Below are 19,017 nucleotides of genomic sequence, written 5' to 3'. Positions count from 1 at the left end.
ACACCTGAGGAAGGGGAGGAACCCTGAAATGCATAGTGTGGATTACTGACCTGGCCAGGCAAGCAGTTTGTTTTGTCTCTCAACTTACAGGCTTTTTTTTATCTTTATCATTATTGATATATGTTTTATTTAAAGGGACAGTCAAGTATAAATTAAACTTTCATTATTCCGATAGGACTTTTAATTTTAATTGACTTTCCAATTTACTTTTATCATCAAATTTGCTTTTTTCTCTTGGTATTCTTAGTTTAAACTAAACATAGGTAGGCTCATATGCTAATTTCTAAGCCTTTGAGGGCTGCCTCTTATCACATGCTTTTTAAATCTCTTTTCAACACAAAGAGACAGAAAGTACACGTGGGCCATATAGATAACACTGTGTTCAGGCACAGAAAGTTATTTAAGATCTAGCACAATACAATGCTAAATTTAAGACAATAGATAACAAACACTCACAGTCATGTGATCAGGGGGCTGGAAGAAGGTTCCTAGATACTTGGTAATCACAAAGTTAAAAAGTACATTAATATAACTGTGTTGGTTATGCAAAACTGGGGAATGAGTAATAAAGGGATTATCTATCTTTTAAAACAATAACAATTCTATGGTTGACTGTCCCTTTAAGCTGAGTGTTTTGACATATTGCTTTTATAGTGAACTTTATATTTATGTTCACAATGTGATTTTTTTTTTATTGTTTTATAATATATTGTGACATTTATATAGTGTTATTATGAGTGTAATTGTACTTTGTAATGTATTTTTTATATGTTTTGTGACACTTTATATTTTCGCCAAACCGTTAACCACAGCTCTGAGTTCGTTGTAATGATTCTAGCGGAAATTGGGATTTCACTCAACTTGTAATATAAGCACAATTTAAACAGAGCTTAATTGCGAAAAACCTCGCAAAATCATTTGCGCGACACTTGTAATTTAGCCCTTTTTTGTTTATGTTCACTACATTGTTATTTTAAATAATATACATTACTTTTTATATGAATTGTTAATCCGATGTGTAGAAAATATTCATTGCACGTAAAGGAGGTGATATAAATGTAATATTAAAAAAAAACAAAAAAAAACTGAATACTTTGTGCACATAAGCAATAGTTATAGAGTAGTTTTGGATCTGAAATAATTGTGTTACTAACATTGTCTATAAATATAATTTAAAAGCTCTACATAAAAGGTAACCGTTTACGACATGAATTTCTATTTATTTTAGTAATTGTATTATTTTTTATTTATTTTAGTGACTGACAAATATAGAATGCAGAGGCATCCTTAAAAATAGCCCCTAATGTCCAGTAAACTGGCTTTAAAGGGATACTAAACCCATATTTATTTTTAAAGATACGATGAGTCCACAGATTTCATCCTTACTTGTGGGATATTGCCTCCTGGTCAGCAGGATGAGGCAAAGAGCACCACAGCAGAGCTGTATATATAGCTCCTCCCTTCCCTCCCACTCCAGTCATTCTCTTTGCCTGTGTTAGTGATAGGAAGAGGTAAAGTGAGGTGTTAGATTAGATTCTTCTATCAATCTCTACAGTAGAGCATTTGGTGGCTTTAAAGCAATAGGAACTGGTGGGACATAATTCTCACTGTGCCTCCTAGACCTATTTGCTGCCCTTATACAGATAGCCTTAGCACTTTTAACTCAGGCTGATCTTAGTCCATAGGGCTATGGGAGGGAGAGGACCTCTGAAAACCTGCTGGACTGCCATGCTGTCGCACAGCATTCAAGGTAAGTGCTAACTTGATTATTTCTGGGGACACATTCTCTCAGAAGAAAGTGAGCACTACATTACATACATTCACTTATCAAGGGCTGAGATAATGAAAGGGCTCTTATTGTGATGGGACTGTGGTTTTCTTGAGGACTATATTTTATATACACTGGGGCTGGGACCAAACAGTGTTATTTTACTTCCAGCAGTTGTATCCTCAAATATGCACACCGGGAGACGGATAGTTTTTATTTTATGGAAACAACAGAAAGAGTGGTTTCAGAATGGGTTGCGTAATTCCCCACTCCCGATATCGGTATTATACTTCTGGCCGATCGGGAGGTATGTTTTTTTAAGAGGCTATGGGTTTTAATGGCTCCATCTTTAAGTTGGCCGCCCAGGAGTTACTGCTTGATACGCCCACGATGGGCGGGGCTATGGTATAATTCTGTTCCGGCGGCTCCATCTTTACTAATTTGCTGCCCGGGAGTTTTAGCCTGATACGCCCACGATGGGCTGAGTTAGGCTACGCTACAGAAAGTTTGCACGCCTTTTTGTGCAGTCCCGGTACACATTGTGAATTCAGATGGCAATCCGTGAATGTGTCTTGTCATGATGTTGCTATGGCAGTTTAGAGCAATAAAGGTTTAGCTTGGAGCGTTGCCTGCTTTTTGTCGGTCAGTCTTACTTTAGCTGACACAAAGGGACAACAGTTGCAATCGTATTGTGAAGTTGAAACACTATTTACAGTGTCACCCGGTTTCTATTTAAACATGTTAAAAGCCCTATTCCATCTGTTTACATATTTACTGTTAATGGCACAAATATGGGATAGCAATGTCTATTTGTATCTCTACACATTAAAGAAGACAGTAGTGTTTTTCTTTCATTATTATGTTGGGTATTCATTATGACTTTGAATGGAATGAAGGTGCACAAAAATGTTGTTCTTTTTGAGTTAAAGAGACAGTACCTTTTTTTGAGGGGTTCCTTTTATTTGATACATTTCAGCTGTTTACTGTATAATACAGCTTTGTACTTAAAATGGAGCAAGGGTACACATGGAATAAAGATTTTTTTCTGGCACGCATGCGGCGCTCTGTGGTTCCTTGCAATTTTCATAGGGATTGTGTGCACAAGACAGGGTTGCTTTAATGTACATAGCAATGTCTATTTCCATCAAGGTTAACATAATACTTGGATAATTTCTGACACAGAAATAAGAGGATTTAAAGTGACAGTACCGTTTTTGTGTTAAATTTTATTAAAATATTAAACTCTTTTTTCTGAACTTTTCCTTTTATGGTGTTTACTGTTTGGAAATAGGTTGACAATGATCACTTTATTCCACAAACCTATTGTGTTCACAAAATGTTTGGGCACACGTGCAATTCCCTGCGCTTCCTCGCATACTCCGTCTGGAGTTTTTCTCTGCATGTCATGCATTCCAGGGTTTTCCCATGTGGAAACTTACCTTACTAGAGGGATTATTTTCACCTTCGCACAGGTGTAATCTATCCTAGTACGCCCTGTGAGTCATACGGAGTGGAAAAGTCCGTATTCCACTTAAAGAGATGTTTTCCATAACCGACTTAGCTAAGGAACAGACATTACCTAGGAGTAGTTCCCAAATTAGCTAAGAGAACTACTTTCTTTGAGACTAGTTAGATTCTCAAGGGTTATCACAAAGATTGGGAAAGGATAGTACACCAAGGTTTACAATGACTTTTTGGTTTGATGTGTTTGATACTTTTAAGTCAGACACTCTCCTGTATGGAATCCAGGATAGGATAAAGGCTATCAATTGACTAAGTTCCTTTATTTCAAATTCTTACCTTCAAGTTCCTAAACTGGGAGCGTAGGTTTCAGGTTTTTCTTTTTCAGATCTCTGAGCTTTATGATAAAGCCTTTCGATGCAGATATAAAAAAAAAAAAAGAGACCAGCTGTAGTAGACTGATAGTTAACTCAGCTGTTTAGCAAGCAGAAGTTTTGCAGTTTGAAACCAGCTGTGGCTATTGGGATCCAATTACCTGCTGTTGCAACAAGGACAGCATGAAGGACATGTCCCAGATCTGGGATTGGATTTTGTAGGGGACAGAATTTTCAGTTTTTCATTCAGGCTTGGATTCGAGATGTTCATAATCCCTGGACATTGGATAAATAATGTTTCAGGGATTCGCAGTGGTCTGGTTCTGCTTTCACGTTTCTGCAGACCAGTTAAAGAGAGAGGCATTCTTACATTGTGTAACAGACCTCTTCTCCATGGGAGTACTTAGCCTGTTCTGATACAGGAACAGGGGCAGAAATCTTGTTCAAATCCGCTTGGAATTCCCCAAGAGGGAGGGAACCTTCAGATCTGTCTTTGACTTCGAGACTCTAAGCAAGTTTCTCAGAGTTACATTTTTCAGGATGGAAAATATTTGTACCATCCTTCCATTGATCTAGGAGGGTCAATTTATGACGACGGTGGATCTACAGGATATATATCTTTATGTTCCTATTCACAGAGATCGTCACAAGTTCTCGAGTTTGTGACTTTTCTGGGCAAACATTTTTTGGTCGTGACCTTCCTTTTCGGTCTGGCCACGGCGCCCAGATTTCTTCTAAAAGATATGACAAGTCCACGGATTTCATCCTTGTGGGATTTATCCTCCTGCTAACAGGAAGTGGCAAAGAGCACCACAGCAGAGCTGTATATATAGCTCATCCCTTCCCTCCACCTCCAGTCATTCTCTTTGACTGTGTTAGTAATAGGAAGAGGTAAAGTGAGATTTTTTTGTTTTAAAATGGTACCGGTGTGTACTATTTTTCCTCAGGGAGAAATAATCAGTCTGGATTCCTATAAAGAGTGAACAACCCAAGAAGCCTGCTGCTGCTACCAAGACAGCATGAAGGGGCAGACTTTCTCTCTTTGCCCAGGCTTGGGCAAGAGATGTTCAGGACCCCTGGACACTGGAAATTGTAACCCACAGGTATCAACTGGAATTCAAAGGATTTCTCCCAAGAGGGAGATTTATTCTTTCACGATTGTAGACCAGATAAAAAGAGAGGCGTTCTTACGTTGTGTAAATGACCTCTCTACTATGGGAGTAATTTGTCCCGTTCCAAGACTGGAACAGGGGCAGGGGTTTTACTCAAATCTTTTCGTAGTTCCCAAAAAAGAGGGAACGTTCAGACCCATTTTAAATCTCAAGAGTCTAAACAAGTTTCTCAGAGTCCCATCTTTCAAGATCAAGACCATTCGAACAATTTTGCCAATGATCCAGGAGGGTCAATGTATGACTACCGTGGACTTTGAAGGATGCTTACATTCATATTCCTATCCACAAGGATCATCATCAGTACCTAAGGTTTGCCTTCCTGGACAAACATTTTCAGTTCGTGGCTCTTCCCTTCGGGTTGGCCACAGCACCCAGAATCTTCACAAAGGTTCTAGGGTCCCTTCTGGCGGTTCTCAGGCCGCGGGGCATAGCAGTGGTGCCTTATCTGGACAATATTCTGATTCAAGTGTCAACTTATCATCTAACAAAATCTCATACAGACACTGTGTTGTCCTTTCTGAGAACTCACGGATGGAAGGTGAATCTAGAAAAAAGTTCACTAATTCCACAGACAAAGGTTCCCTTCTTGGGAACTCTGATAGATTCTATATCCATGAAGATTTTTCTGACGGAGGTCAGAAAGTCAAAGATTCTAAATACATGCCGAGCCCTTCAGTCCAATCCTCGGCCATCAGTGGCTCAGTGCATGGAGGTAATTGGATTGATGGTGGCGGCAATGGACATCATTCCGTTTGCTCCATTTCATCTCAGACCACAGCAACTGTGCATGCTCGGACAGTGGAATGGGGATTATGCAAATTTATCTCCTCAGATAAATCTGGACCAGGAGACCAGAAACTCTCTTCTTTGGTGGTTGTCGCCAGATCATCTGTCCCAAGGGATGTGTTTCCGCAGACCCTCGTGGGTGATAGTGACAACGGACGCCAGTCTTCTAGGCTGGGGTGCAGTCTGGAATTCCCTGAAGGCTCAGGGTGTATGGACTCAATGTACAATGCGCTTCAGGCGTGGCCTCGGTTGGCTTCGGCCAAATTCATCTGATTCCACTCAGACAACATCACGACTGTGGCTTATATCAATCATCAGGGAGGAACGAGGAGTTCCTTAGCGATGACAGAAGTATCCAAGATAATTCGATGGGCGGAGGCCCACTCTTGTTATCTGTCAGCAATCTACATCCCAGGAGTGTACAACTGGGCAGCGGACTTTTTAAGCCGACAGGCTTTTCATCCGGGGGAGTGGGAACTCCATCCGGAGGTATTTGCCTCTCTGATTCTCCAATGGGGCAGACCAGAATTGGATCTGATGGCGTCTCGACAGAATGCCAAGCTCCCAAGATACGGATCCAGGTCAAGGGATCCCCAGGCCGAACTGATAGATGCAGGGCCTTGGTCGTTCAACCTATCTTATGTGTTTCCACCGTTTCCTCTCCTTCCCCGGGTGATTGCTCGGATCAAGCAGGAGAGAGCTTCAGTAATTCTAATTGCGCGCTGCGTGGCCACGCAGGACTTGGTATGCAGATCTAGTGGACATGTCCTCTCTGCCTCCGTGGAAACTTCCAGTGAGACAGGACCTTTACATTCAAGGTCCTTTCCAACATCCAAATCTAATTTCTCTGCAGCTGACTGCTTGGAGATTGAACGCTTGATTTTATCTAAGCGGGGTTTCTCTGATTCGGTCATCACCTTATCTTATCTTCCATTCTGATAAGTTGGTTTTACGTACCAAACCTGGTTTCCTTCCTAAAGTTGTTTCTAATAAGAATATTAATCAGGAAATCGTTGTTCCTTCATTATGTCCTAACCCTTCTTCTAAGAAGGAGCGTATGTTACATAACCTGGACGTGGTCCGTGCCCTGAAGTTTTACTTGCAGGCGACTAAGGATTTCCGTCAATCATCTTCATTATTCATTATTTTTTCTGGAAAGCGTAGGGGATCAGAAAGCTACGGCTACCTCCCTTTCTTTTTGGCTGAAGAGTATCATCCGTCTGGCATATGAGACTGCTGGACAGCAGCCTCCTGAAAGAATTACGGGTCATTCTACTAGGGCTGTGTCTTTCTCATGGGCATTTAAAAACAATGCTTCTGTTGAACAGATTTGCAAGGCTGCGACTTGGTCGTCTCTTCACACTTTTTCCAAATTTTCCAAATTTGATACTTTTGCTTCTTCTGAGGCTGGTTTTAGGAGAAAGATTCTTCAAGCAGTGGTGCCTTCCGTTTAGGTTCCTGTCTTGTCCGTCCCTTTCATCCGTGTCCTATAGCTTTGGTATTGTATCCCACAATTAAGGATGAAATCCGTGGACTCGTCATATCTTGTAGAAGAAAAGTAAATTTATGCTTACCTGATAAATTAATTTCTTCTACGATATGACGAATCCACGGCCCACCCTGTCATTTTTAAGACAGATTTAGATATATTATATTTTTTATAAACCTCAGTCACCTCTGCACCTTTTTGCTTTTCCTTTCTCTTCCTAACTTCGGTCGAATGACTGGAGGTGGAGGGAAGGGAGGAGCTATATATACAGCTCTCCTGTGGTGCTCTTTGCCACTTCCTGTTAGCAGGAGGATAAATCCCACAAGTAAGGATGAAATCCGTGGACTCGTCATATCGTAGAAGAAATTAATTTATCAGGTAAGCATAAACTTACTTTTTCCAACAGGTTCTGGGGTTTCTGCTGGCGGTTCTGAGACCGCGGAGCATTGCGATGGTGCCTTATCTGGACGATCTTTCTAGCATAGCTTAGTGGCTAGCACGGCTGCTTGGAACGCAGAAGGTTGAGAGTTCAAATCCACCCCCAGGTGCTTGTACTTTATTCTATTCTAGGCGTCATCTTGTCAGTAAACAAGGTCCCATTCCGACATTGCTCTATCTTTCCTGAGAACTCACGGGTGGAAAGTTGATCTGGAAAAGAGTTCTTTAATTCCGAAGGTATGGGTACCCTTCTTGAGGACTCTAATCAAATCTATATCCATGAGAGTTTTTTCTGGCAGCAGTCAGAAAAACTTATACTCTGGATTACATGTTGAGCCCTTCAATCCACCCTTCAACCGTCAGTGGCTCAGGGCATGGAGGTGATTGGATTGTTGGTGACAGCTATGGTTATCATACCGTTTGTTCGGTTTCACCTTTAACTTCTGCAGCGAAGCATGATCAGTCAGTGGATGGGAGTTATACAGATTTATCTACTCGAATAATCCTTGAACAAGAGATGAGGGACTTTCCTCAATGATGTTTGTCTTTAGATCATCTATCCCATTGGATTTGCTTTCTTAGACCTTACTGGGTGACTGTGTCTGGGGACGCCAGTCTTTTGAGATGGGGAGATGTCTGGGACTCTTTAAGGGCCCAGGAGATATGGACTCAGACAGAGTCTTTCCTTACCATCAATATCCTTGAGCTGAAGGTGATCTTCAATGTCCTTCAGGCCTGGCCTCAGTTGGCTTCAGCCCAATTCTTCAGATTCCAATAGGACGTCATAACGACAGTGTATTACATCGTTCATCAGGGAGAAACAGGAGTTCCTCAGCGATGGTCAGAGTAGCCAAGATGAGCCAGTAAGTAGAGGCTCATTCTTGCCATCTGTCAGCGATCCTCGTCTTAGGTGGATAACTGGGAAATTCCTTCCAAATTTTTTTTTCAAAATTGATTCTCACATGGGGTTGGCCGGAGTTGGATTTCACGGTATATCATCAGAATGACAAGTTCCTGAGCTCCGGGTCCAGGGACTCCCAAGCCGAGCTGATAGATGCCTTGGCAGTTCCTTGGTCATTCTGCTTAACATATCTATTTGCCCTGTTGGCTCTTCTCAGCTGGGTTATTACTCAAATGCAACAGGAAAAGGCATCAGTGATCCTTTTCGCTCCTGTGTGGCCTCGCAAGATTTGAAATGCCGATCTGGTGGACTTGTCATTCCTGCCACCTTGGAAACTTCCATTGGGGAAGGATCTTCTCATCTGGGACCCTTTCTTCACCCGAATCTAGTTTCTCTGCAACTGACTGTTTGGAGATTGAGAGCTTCCTCTATAGCTTTTTGAGCTAAGACTGTAATCTATTGAGCTTGTAGGTTCAGGGTTCAAATCCTGCCTCTTCTCATAATAAACTAAACATTTATTTTAACGTTTACTCTTATCCATTCGGTGGTTTTCTGATTCGGTCATAGATACCTTATTTCAGGCACGTAAGTCTGTAACTAGGAAAAATTTACCATAAGACAGGGTGCAATTATCTTTATCGGTGTGAATCTGAAAGCTACTCATGGGGTAGAGTTAGGATTCTCAGGATTTGTCTTTTCTCCAAGAAGGATTAGAGAAGAGTTTGTCAGCAAGTTCCTTTAAGGGATAGATTGCTGTTTTATCTGTTTTGTTACATAAGCGTTTAGCAGATGTTCCAGATGTGCAACTTTTTGTCAGGCTCTGACTAGGTTCAGGCCTGTGTTTAGACTATTTGCTCCTCCTTGGAGTTTGTATTTAGTTCTTAGAGTTCTTTGAGGGGTTCAGTTTGAACCTATGCTTTCTATAGATATTAAGTTATTATCTTGGAAAGTTTTGTTTCTGGTTGCGATTTTCTTCTGCTCGAAGAGTATCTGAGCTTTCGGCATTACAGTGTGATTCTCCTTATCTTATTTTCCATTCCGATAAGGTGTTCTGTACTAAACCTGGGTTTTTTTCCTAAGGTTGTGTCAAACAAGTATATTTTTCAGTAGATTGTTGTTCCTTCCTTGTGTCCTAATTCTTCTTAGAAGGAACGTCTGTTACATAATTTAGACGTAGTTCGTGTTTTAAAGTTCTACTTACTAGTGACTAAGGATTTTCGACAATCATCTTCTTTGTTGGTTCTTTTTTCAGGGAAACGTAGGGGTCAGGAAGCTACGGCTACCTCTATTCCTTTTTGGCTGAAGAGTATCATCTGTTTTGCATATGAGACTGCTGGACAGCAGCCTCCTGCACGTATTATGGATCATTCCACTAGGGCAGTGGCCTCCTCATGGGCATTCAAAAATGATGCTTCTGTTGCATAGATTTGCAAAGCTGCAACTTGGTCATCTCTTCACACTTTGTAAAATTTGATACTTTTGCCTCGGCTGAGGCTGGTTTTGGGAGGAAGGTTCTTCAAGCAGTGGTGCCTTCCATTTAGGTTCCCTGTCTTGTCCCTCCCTTTTCTTCCGTGTACTGTTGCTTTGGTATTGTATCCCACAAGTAAGGATGAAATCCGTGGACTTATTGTATCTTTAAAAAGAAAAGGAAATTTATGCTTACCTGATAAATTTGTTTCTTTTTAGATACGATGAGTCCACGGCCCGCCCTGTTTTTTATAAGACAGTTCTTTATTTTTTGTTAAACTTCAGACACCTCTGCACCTTGGCTTTTCCTTTCTCTTCCTAACTTCGGTCGAATGACTGGAGTGGGAGGGAAGGGAGGAGCTATATATACAGCTCTGCTGTGGTGCTCTTTGCCTCCTCCTGCTGACCAGGAGGCGATATCCCACAAGTAAGGATGAAATCCGTGGACTCATCGTATCTAAAAAGAAACAGATTTATCAGGTAAGCATAAATTTCCTTTTTTTTTCTTTCATGATTCAGATAGAGCATGCAATTTTAAGCAACTTTCTAATTTACTCACTTTTTCTTCGTTTTCTTGGTATCTATTTAAAAAAAAGCAGGAATCTAAGCTTAGGTGCAGGCCCATTTTTGGTTCAGCAACCTGGAAGTGCTTGCTGATTGGTGGTTACATTTATCCACCAATCAGCAAGCACTACCTAGGTGCTGAACCAAAAATGGGCCAGCTCCTAAGCTTACATTCTTGCTTTTCAAATAAAGATACCAAGAGAACAAAGACAAATTGATAATAGGAGTAATTTAGAAAGGTGCTTAAAATTGCATGCTCTATCTGAATCATGAAAGAATAAATATGGGTTTAGTATCCCGTTAAGCCTTAGCATTTAGGCTGGGAAATGGTCTAGGTATCATAACCTGTCTTTTACCCTTGTGGAAGATACTTATTCAGAACAGTTAAAATGTTTTCAAAAGAAAATAATTATGCTAATAATAAATAACATTACTCTCATATTTCTTATTAACAGGTGAATTCACAAACAGCTGTTATCCTTGTCATGGTCAAGGTGCAGATGCTTCTTTCAGTCTTCTCCAAAATCAAAGAAACCCCATAGAAAATGTATGTTCTGAATATGGGAAGTGCTTCACAGAGAAATCGTCTATTTTTGAGCATCTGAAATCTCATACAGGAAATAAAGCATTTCCATGTTCTGACTGTAGCACATGTTTTACTCAAAATTCAGATCTTATTAATCATCAGAAAATTCATACAGGAGAGAAAGCATTTTCATGTTTTGAATGTGGGAAATGTTTTACTTGGAAATCATATCTTATTAGGCATCACAAAGTTCACACAGGAGAAAAAGCATTTTCATGTTCTGACTGTGGGAAATGTTTTACTCAGAAATCATCTCTTATTACACATCAGAAAATTCATACAGGAAAGAAAGCATTTTCATGTTCTGAATGTGGGAAATGTTTTACTTTGAAATCATATCTTATTAGGCATCACAAAGTTCACACAGGAGAGAAAGCATTTTCATGTTCTGACTGTGGGAAATGTTTTACTCAGAAATCATCTCTTATTACACATCAGAAAATTCATACAGGAGAGAAAGCATTTTCATGTTCTGAATGTGGGAAATGTTTTACTCAGAAATCATGTCTTATTACGCATCAGAAAATTCATACAGGAGAGAAAGCATTTTCATGTTCTGACTGTGGGAAATGTTTTACTCAGAAATCATGTCTTATTACACATCAGAAAATTCATACAGGAGAGAGAGAATTTTCATGTTCTGACTGTGGGAAATGTTTTACTCAGAAATCAAATCTTATTGAACATCAGAAAATTCATACAGGGGAGAAAGCATTTTCATGTTCTGTCTGTGGGAAATGTTTTCCTCGGAAATCAGATCTCATTCTGCATCACAAATTTCATACAGGAGAAAAAGCATTTTCATGTTTTGAATGTGGGAAATGTTTTACTCGGAAAGCAGATCTTATTAAGCATCACAAAATTCACACAGGAGAAAAGGCATTTTCATGTTTTGGCTGTGGGAAATGTTTTACTTACAAATCAAATCTTATTGAGCATCAGAAAATTCATACAGGAGAAAAATCATTTTCATGTTCTGAATGTGGGAAATGTTTTACTCGGAAATCATATCTTATTATGCATCACAAAATTCACACAGGAGAAAAAGCATTTTCATGTTCTGACTGTGGGAAATGTTTTACTTGGAAATCAATTCTTATTGAACATCAGAAAATTCATACAGGAGAAAAAGCATTTTAGTGTTCTGAATGTGGGAAATGTTTTACTCAGAAATCAAATCTTATTAGGCATCACAAAATTCACACTGGAGAAAAAGGAATTTTCATGTTCTGACTTTGGGAAATATTTTACTCAGAAATCAAATCTTATTGATCATCTGAAAATTCATACAGGAGAGAAAGAACTTTCATGTTTTGGCTACGTAAAATGTTTTACTCAGGAAATCAACTCTTATTGATCATTAGAAAATCAATACAGGAGAGAAAGCATTTTCATGTTCTGAATGTGGAAAATGTTTTACTTGGTAACAGGATTTTATCAGACATCAGAATTATTTTTTATATATAAATATTTTTTTTTTATATGCATGAAACAAGTTTTGATTCCAGAACATAGTCTATAAATGACTTAAAATACAAACAATTCACAAAATGAACAAATTGTTGCCATTTCATATATCAGTGCAGATGGATGATCAAAGTTTAATGGCAGAATATCAGAAAATATATACAGAAGAGAAAGGATTTTTATGTTCTGCTTGTGATAAATATACATAAAGAAAGTTATCTGTTAAAAAAGAAACAATAATAAATCAAACAAAAACAATGTGTTAGTGCAAAAAGGATATTCCAAAAAAGTAAATTGGAGATTAAGTGCCAACTCCAAAAGCGCATATGTGATCCCAGGGATTACTTCTTAGAGGAAACAAATGCTGCAGTTGAACTCCAAGGGTTAACCTCAAATAAAACAGATCAATGCTGCCAATAGTGAAGTCCTGTGAGACTACAGTTAATTCACATGTAAGTTGTATAGTCACATACTGCAGAGCTTCACATCAAGCTCTAGATATAAATGCAATGGGAAACTCCAACAGGAGCGGATATAAGTGAACTCAGATGAATGTTAAAATAATTTATTTAAACATGTTTAAAATCACAGGGATTTAAAGAGAACAACCACAGCTAGAACATCCATATAGTGCACAGATTGTATATTGTAAACAATGTCTATGATTACGGTGTGCAGTTCAGAAGGTTGGACTCCGCCCACAACGTGACGTCACACACTCAAATCCGATGATCGTTTCACCAAATTGTCGCTTGACTTATTCAATATATGGATGTTCTAGCTGTGGTTGTTCTCTGTAAACCCCTGTGATTTTAAACACATGTTTTAATAAATTATTTTAACATTCATCTGAGTTCACTTATATCTGCTCCTGTTGGAGTCTCCCATTGCGTTTATGTCTAAAGCTTGATGTGAAGCTCTGCAGCACGTGAGTTTACAACTTACATGTGAATTAACGCTGTAGTCTCACATGACTTTACTATTGGCAGCATTGATCTGTTTTATTTGAAGTTATCCCTTGGAATTCAACTGTAGCATTTGTTTCCACTGAGAAGTAATCCCTGGGATCACATATGCACTTTTGGATTTGGCACTTAATCTCCATTTGACTTTTTTTGGACATATCCTTTTTGCACTAACACATTGTTTTTGTTTGAATGTGATAAATGTTTTGCTTCAAATTTAAATCTTTTTACTCATCAGAAAATTCATATAAAAGGAAATCAGAGCTTAACCTTTTAAGTGCAGAGACATTTATTCATCATCAGTACAATGTCTAGAGTGCTGGTGATGACTACATATGGTCCTCTGGTGGACAAGCTTTTAGAGATGTTTAAGGATCCCGCTGCATATCAAGTGGTTACTCGATGGCCCAGTGCGTTTGTCATCCCAAGGGAAATCTGGGGTTTCTATATAGGTTTGCATAGCCAAGTGATCGTCTGGCATAATTAAAGTGTGTATTTATTTGAGTCCCTATGTGCAGATTAAAGATATATAAATATACTCCAAAACACTTATATGTTGATAAACCCATCTTTGAAATGTAGTTACTGTTGAAAGCATTACAGTCAGATGATCACTGAGATGACAGTGTTTCCCTAGCTGGAATTTAACCCTCTTCAGCCAAATGGACGTGTATATATACGTCCTAGCTTCAGGAAGCTCCAGCACTCTCGGCTGTTAAGTTACAGCTGAGAGCTGGAGCTCCTGAACTTTCAGGCATCTGCCGCACATGGAGCTGGAGTGCATTTGGTGCTCCGGCTCCATATGAGGTTAGATGCCTGATAGTTACAGGGGGGACACTACGCTACAGAAAATATGTTCAATATGATAAAAAAAATATATTTATTTCCTAAGATATGGTGAGTCCACGGCGTCCTCAATTACTGTTGGGAATATCACTCCTGGCCAGCAGGAGGAGGCAAAGAGCACCACAGCAAAGCTGTTAAGTATCAATCCCCTTCCCACAATCCCCAGTCATTCTCGTTGCCTTTGGTGCAAGGAGGAGGTGAAGTTTGGGTGTCTGAATAAGATTTGCTTCAATCAAGAGTTTATTTTGAAAGCCAGAGTAGGTAGGTTTGCTCTGATCTTTCCTCTTTAAATTGGGTTTAGCTGTACTCCACATCAGTCTCTTCAGTAGGGCAGTGGTAGCTTTCAGTTAGAAACTTGTGAGGTGGGCCTCACTGTGATTTCTTAACAGGTTGCTGCCGTTATGTAGACAGGTTTACTCTGTCCTTTCTTATTTTTCACAGGTCTCTGTGAGGAGTGGCTTCCTCTCATGCCGGGTGAGCTGTTCTCCTGCCGGACAGTCCGAGGTGCAGGTAAGTGCCATTTTTGGTTTTCTTTGGATAAGAACACTGGCACTAAAGCAGAGGGAGCTGCACTGATTCTAGGGGTTTAATACAAACAAGTGGAATTATTTATAGCAGGGAGCAGGCACTGTGGGTGACTTTTATGAGAGTGTTAAAAGTGGCTCAGTAAGTTTTATTTTCACTAGGTATCCGAGTGATTGATGTGTCTAATATTATGAAACGGAATATGTTCTGATCAATATTAATTTTAATGGCCGTCAGGACTGCCTTTGACAAGAAGAGAGGTGGATCCTTTTTCTTTGGCGGTATTTCCATTTCAAAGCGCGCCTTTTTCCTTTGTTAGTGGCGCAGCTTCTAACGGATCGTATAATTTGCTCTCTTAGAGCTTCTGGGGCTACTGCAATCTAGGAAATGAAGATCAGGTGGCTATTTTACTCCGGAGTGCAGAGGGGGCAGGTAGGCACCTCAGTAATAGCGCTGAGGTGTAGAGGTGTTCTGTATAAATCCTCCCTTGTGAAGTAGGTATTGGCAGGCTTTATTTGATTCCATATCAGAATCTATTGTTAAAGGAACAGTATTGGATCCGGTTAACAATCTTTCATTCCTTTGGGAACTGATATCTTAAAGATACATCTTTGAAGATAATTTTTTATTTCTGTTAATGTAATTGCAATATGGACTTAGAGATAGTGCCTTCTGTTGCATGTAAGCTTTGCATAAATAACCAAGTTGAACCTCCTTTACCTTTTTTGTTCATATTGAATTGAGAGGACATTAATGTTTAAAGACAGACTTTTTTATGCTGAGCCTCCACTCTCTCAGGTTGATGCTGCTTAGGCAATGCCGCAGCCTTCTCCTGAAATGCCCTGCCGTAACTCACAATCTCCTAGAGGAGTTTTTTTGCAAGCAGAAATTGCCGCCCAAGTATCCTCTGCAGTATCTAAGGTGTTAGCTGCCATTCCCATGCTTCAGGGAAGACGCAAGAGGAAAATTAAAGAATCCTATTGTAAGGTTTCTGATCCAGTTTCAACTAATGAAGTTGCTCTTACTCATAAATCTGAAGAGGAAGATACATCGGTAGCCTCTGAGGGTGAAATCTCAGATTCGGACAGTATAATTCCTCCTGATACTGAAGTTGTATCCTTCAGGTTTAAGCTTGAACACCTCCATGTCCTGTTAAAGGAGGTTTTGGCTACCCTGGACGACTCAGATACTCCTGTCATTGTCATTCCTAAGAAATCTAGTAAATTCAATAGTTACTTTGATGTTCACTCCTCTGTGGAGGTGTTTCCTGTGCCAGACCGTGCTACAAGATTATTACTTGGGAATGGGAGAAGCCTGGGATTCCCTTTTCCACTTCCCGGTTTTTAAAAAGATGTTTCCGGTGGCTGACTCCATTAAGGAGTCGTGGCAGACGGTGCCCAAGGTGGAAGGGGCGATTTTCTACTCTGGCTAAGAGAACTTCTATTTCTATAGAGGATAGTTGCTCTTTCAAGGACCCAATGGACAAGAAGCTGGAGGCTTACTTGAAAAAGATGTATATTAATCAAGGCCTCAAATGGCAACCTGCAGTGTGTATTGCTACTGTGACAAGTGCTGCAGCCTACCGGTTTGACTCATTATCTGAGTCTCTTCAAGCAGAGACTCCTTTGGAGGAGATCCAGGATAGGATTAAGGCTCTTAAGTTAGCCAATTCCTTTATTACTGATGCTTCTTTGCCCCAAGGCAGAACATAGTGCGATCTGCGATATTATCGCAGAAAGTGGAGCCTGCCTGCAGAAAGAACGGCCAGGTCTGTTAAACAGAGAATTTTTTCTTCAACAGAATTTTTTTTTCTCTGGCCAGTGCAGTGCTTTCAAATGGACAACCGGCACCTTTTTAGTGCAGACAGTACTTTTAAATTATTGGCTAATGGCTGCTCTGCTCCTGAAATTGATACTTTTTATGCAATATCATTATTGATACTTTTACCCGCCAGAACGGCTTCTGCGACTGTGAGGTAAGTCAGTTCTCGGCATAGGGCATGTGTTTTTTTTTTTTTAACTAGCAGAAGGAGTAAAAGCTTTTTAAAAATGTTTTATTATTATTGTATTTCAATAGAGCCGAGCGGTGGTGCGGCGGTAGTGTGAGGAGAGGGCTGAGTGAGAACAGAAAAAGAGCGCACAACAAATGTTTACATTTGCACACATCTACTGCAGCGCATCACATCATTCTGGGAGACCGCAGACCGGCAATGTGTGCTGTATGCCTCAACAGCGTATCGCCTACAGCAGCGTGTGAGAAGAGGGCTTAGTGAGAGCAGGAAAAGAGCGTATCACCTACAGCACGTCTTATCTATGATCTACATTCACAGACCTGCCCCCTGCATTAGTGTACAGCATGGTGACTTGCGAGATCCCATATACCGGAGAAATGCTGTGCAAGTGGGTGATGAGGTTACACATGCTGTACACTAATGCAGGGGGCAGGTCTGTGAATGTAAATCATAGCTAAGACGTGCTGTAGGTGATACGCTCTTTTCCTGCTCTCACTAAGCCCTCTCCTCACACTACCGCCGCACCACCGCTCGGCTCTATTGAAATATTAATGCAGGGGCAGGTCTGTGTAATGTAAATCATAGCTAAGACGTGCTGTAGGCGATACGCTGTTGAGGCATACAGCACACATTGCCGGTCTGCGGTCTCCCAGAATGATGTGATGCGCTGCAGTAGGAGATGTGCGCAAATGTAAACATTTGTTGTGCGCTCTTTTCCTGTTCTCACTCAGCCCTCTCCTCACACTACCGCCGCACCACCGCTCGGCTCTATTGAAATATTAATGCAGGGGCAGGTCTGTGTAATGAGCCCACTGAATGTAAATCATAGTCCTCGGTGTATACTGGCCCTTTAAGCAGGTTTTTTGGTTGTACTATGGCACTTACTGGGTGGAAATCGCTAAATTAATTTACTCCTCCTGAGTCCTTCTATGTCCCTAGCCAAAGCCGCCCTGGGGCCACAATTCAATTCTACAGTAATTTTTATCTGATAATCAAGTATTTCTCCAGTCCAGTGTTACCAAAACTCCTCTCCTTTACAAATGTTTTATTCCTGGCCTCACACCCTCAGTGTTAATATAATCTATACATTTGTGTGTCTATGTATACTATCTTGCTTTAAAAAAAAAAAAAAAAAAAGTTTTCATTTATTTTTTAAAGTTTGTTCACTGGCTGTGTGAGTGTAAAGAATACATTCCAGTACATTTCAGGTTCTTTTGGCATTACTGCAATAAGCTTGTTTTTTTTAAATGCTTCTCTGGAAAAAATTTTTACAAAAAATGATGCCAATATGTTCTAAAAACTCGCCCTAAGACACTGTTAGTGTTAGGTTGGCAGTATTTTGGTTATTGTGGTGGGTCAGTTTGTTGTCAGAAGGGGTTAAATAGTTTGCACACTCCTCTTTTACAACCAAGGGGTTATGCTAGCAAATTTAGATCAGCGACACATCTGTTATTTATTATCACCTTCCCTCACTAAATATTGGAATCAGATTTTAAACAATGAATGAACAGCCAAAGCCTTTTTATTTGCAAATTGTAAATAGCAATAATAATACTAATATAATTAGTACTAGTAGACTAGTATTTTATTACTATTAGCGTAAGTTTCTCTGATGAAAGAAAGTCTACTTTTGTTTGCCTACTATAGCAGTGCTTCCTCAAGAACAGTAAAAATGAAACCAGGGTTGTGAGTGATAAACATTTTAAAACTTAACAGAACAAAAATTCTATTAACATTTAAAATGTTTATCACCACCCTGGTTTTATTTATTTTTTCTTGGGGAAAAAGGGAATGGTAACTATATTGTGGTTCTTTAAGCATATATGCACAATAGGTGGGATAGGGGACTTTATATTTGATTGTCAGCTGAGCAGAGCTGGTAATGATAGAATGGGGTCAGTCCACACGTATGTGTGCGCGCGCGCACACACACATTACATGTGAAAGTTTACCAAGTTTTAAATAAATGTTTGTTTATGAATGATTTAAAACCGAATTTTATTTCATAATGACCTGCAGAAAATTTTTCACTACAAAAAATCTCATCGCAGAAAGTGAAAAAAAGTTCTGCTTCTGGGCTTCTTTGCAGGTCATTAGGTTAGGAGACAAAATATCTGGTTTCACTGTATTGGCGCGTAGAACATTATGGCTGAAATCTTGGTCAGCGGATGTTTCATCCAAGTCTAAATTTTTAGTG

General features: G+C 39.8%; 1 protein-coding gene across 1 annotated transcript in view; it reads left to right on the top strand.

Annotated features, from left to right (window-relative positions):
- Window positions 1-12,418, top strand: part of LOC128657309 (gastrula zinc finger protein XlCGF26.1-like) — a 73,531-nt gene extending 61,113 nt beyond the window's left edge. Inside the window, exon 7 of the mRNA XM_053711601.1 lies at window positions 10,876-12,418. Within this exon, the coding sequence (XP_053567576.1) occupies window positions 10,876-12,146 (1,271 nt within the window). The 3' untranslated portion in view covers window positions 12,147-12,418. The remainder of the gene's footprint in view (window positions 1-10,875) is intronic.
- Window positions 12,419-19,017: the final 6,599 nt, after the last annotated feature.

This window comes from Bombina bombina, chromosome 4, assembly GCF_027579735.1.
Source record: "Bombina bombina isolate aBomBom1 chromosome 4, aBomBom1.pri, whole genome shotgun sequence".
Taxonomy (NCBI): domain Eukaryota; kingdom Metazoa; phylum Chordata; class Amphibia; order Anura; family Bombinatoridae; genus Bombina; species Bombina bombina.
The sequence above is the reverse complement of the archived record's forward strand: the minus strand, read 5'-3'. Positions and strand labels throughout refer to the sequence as shown.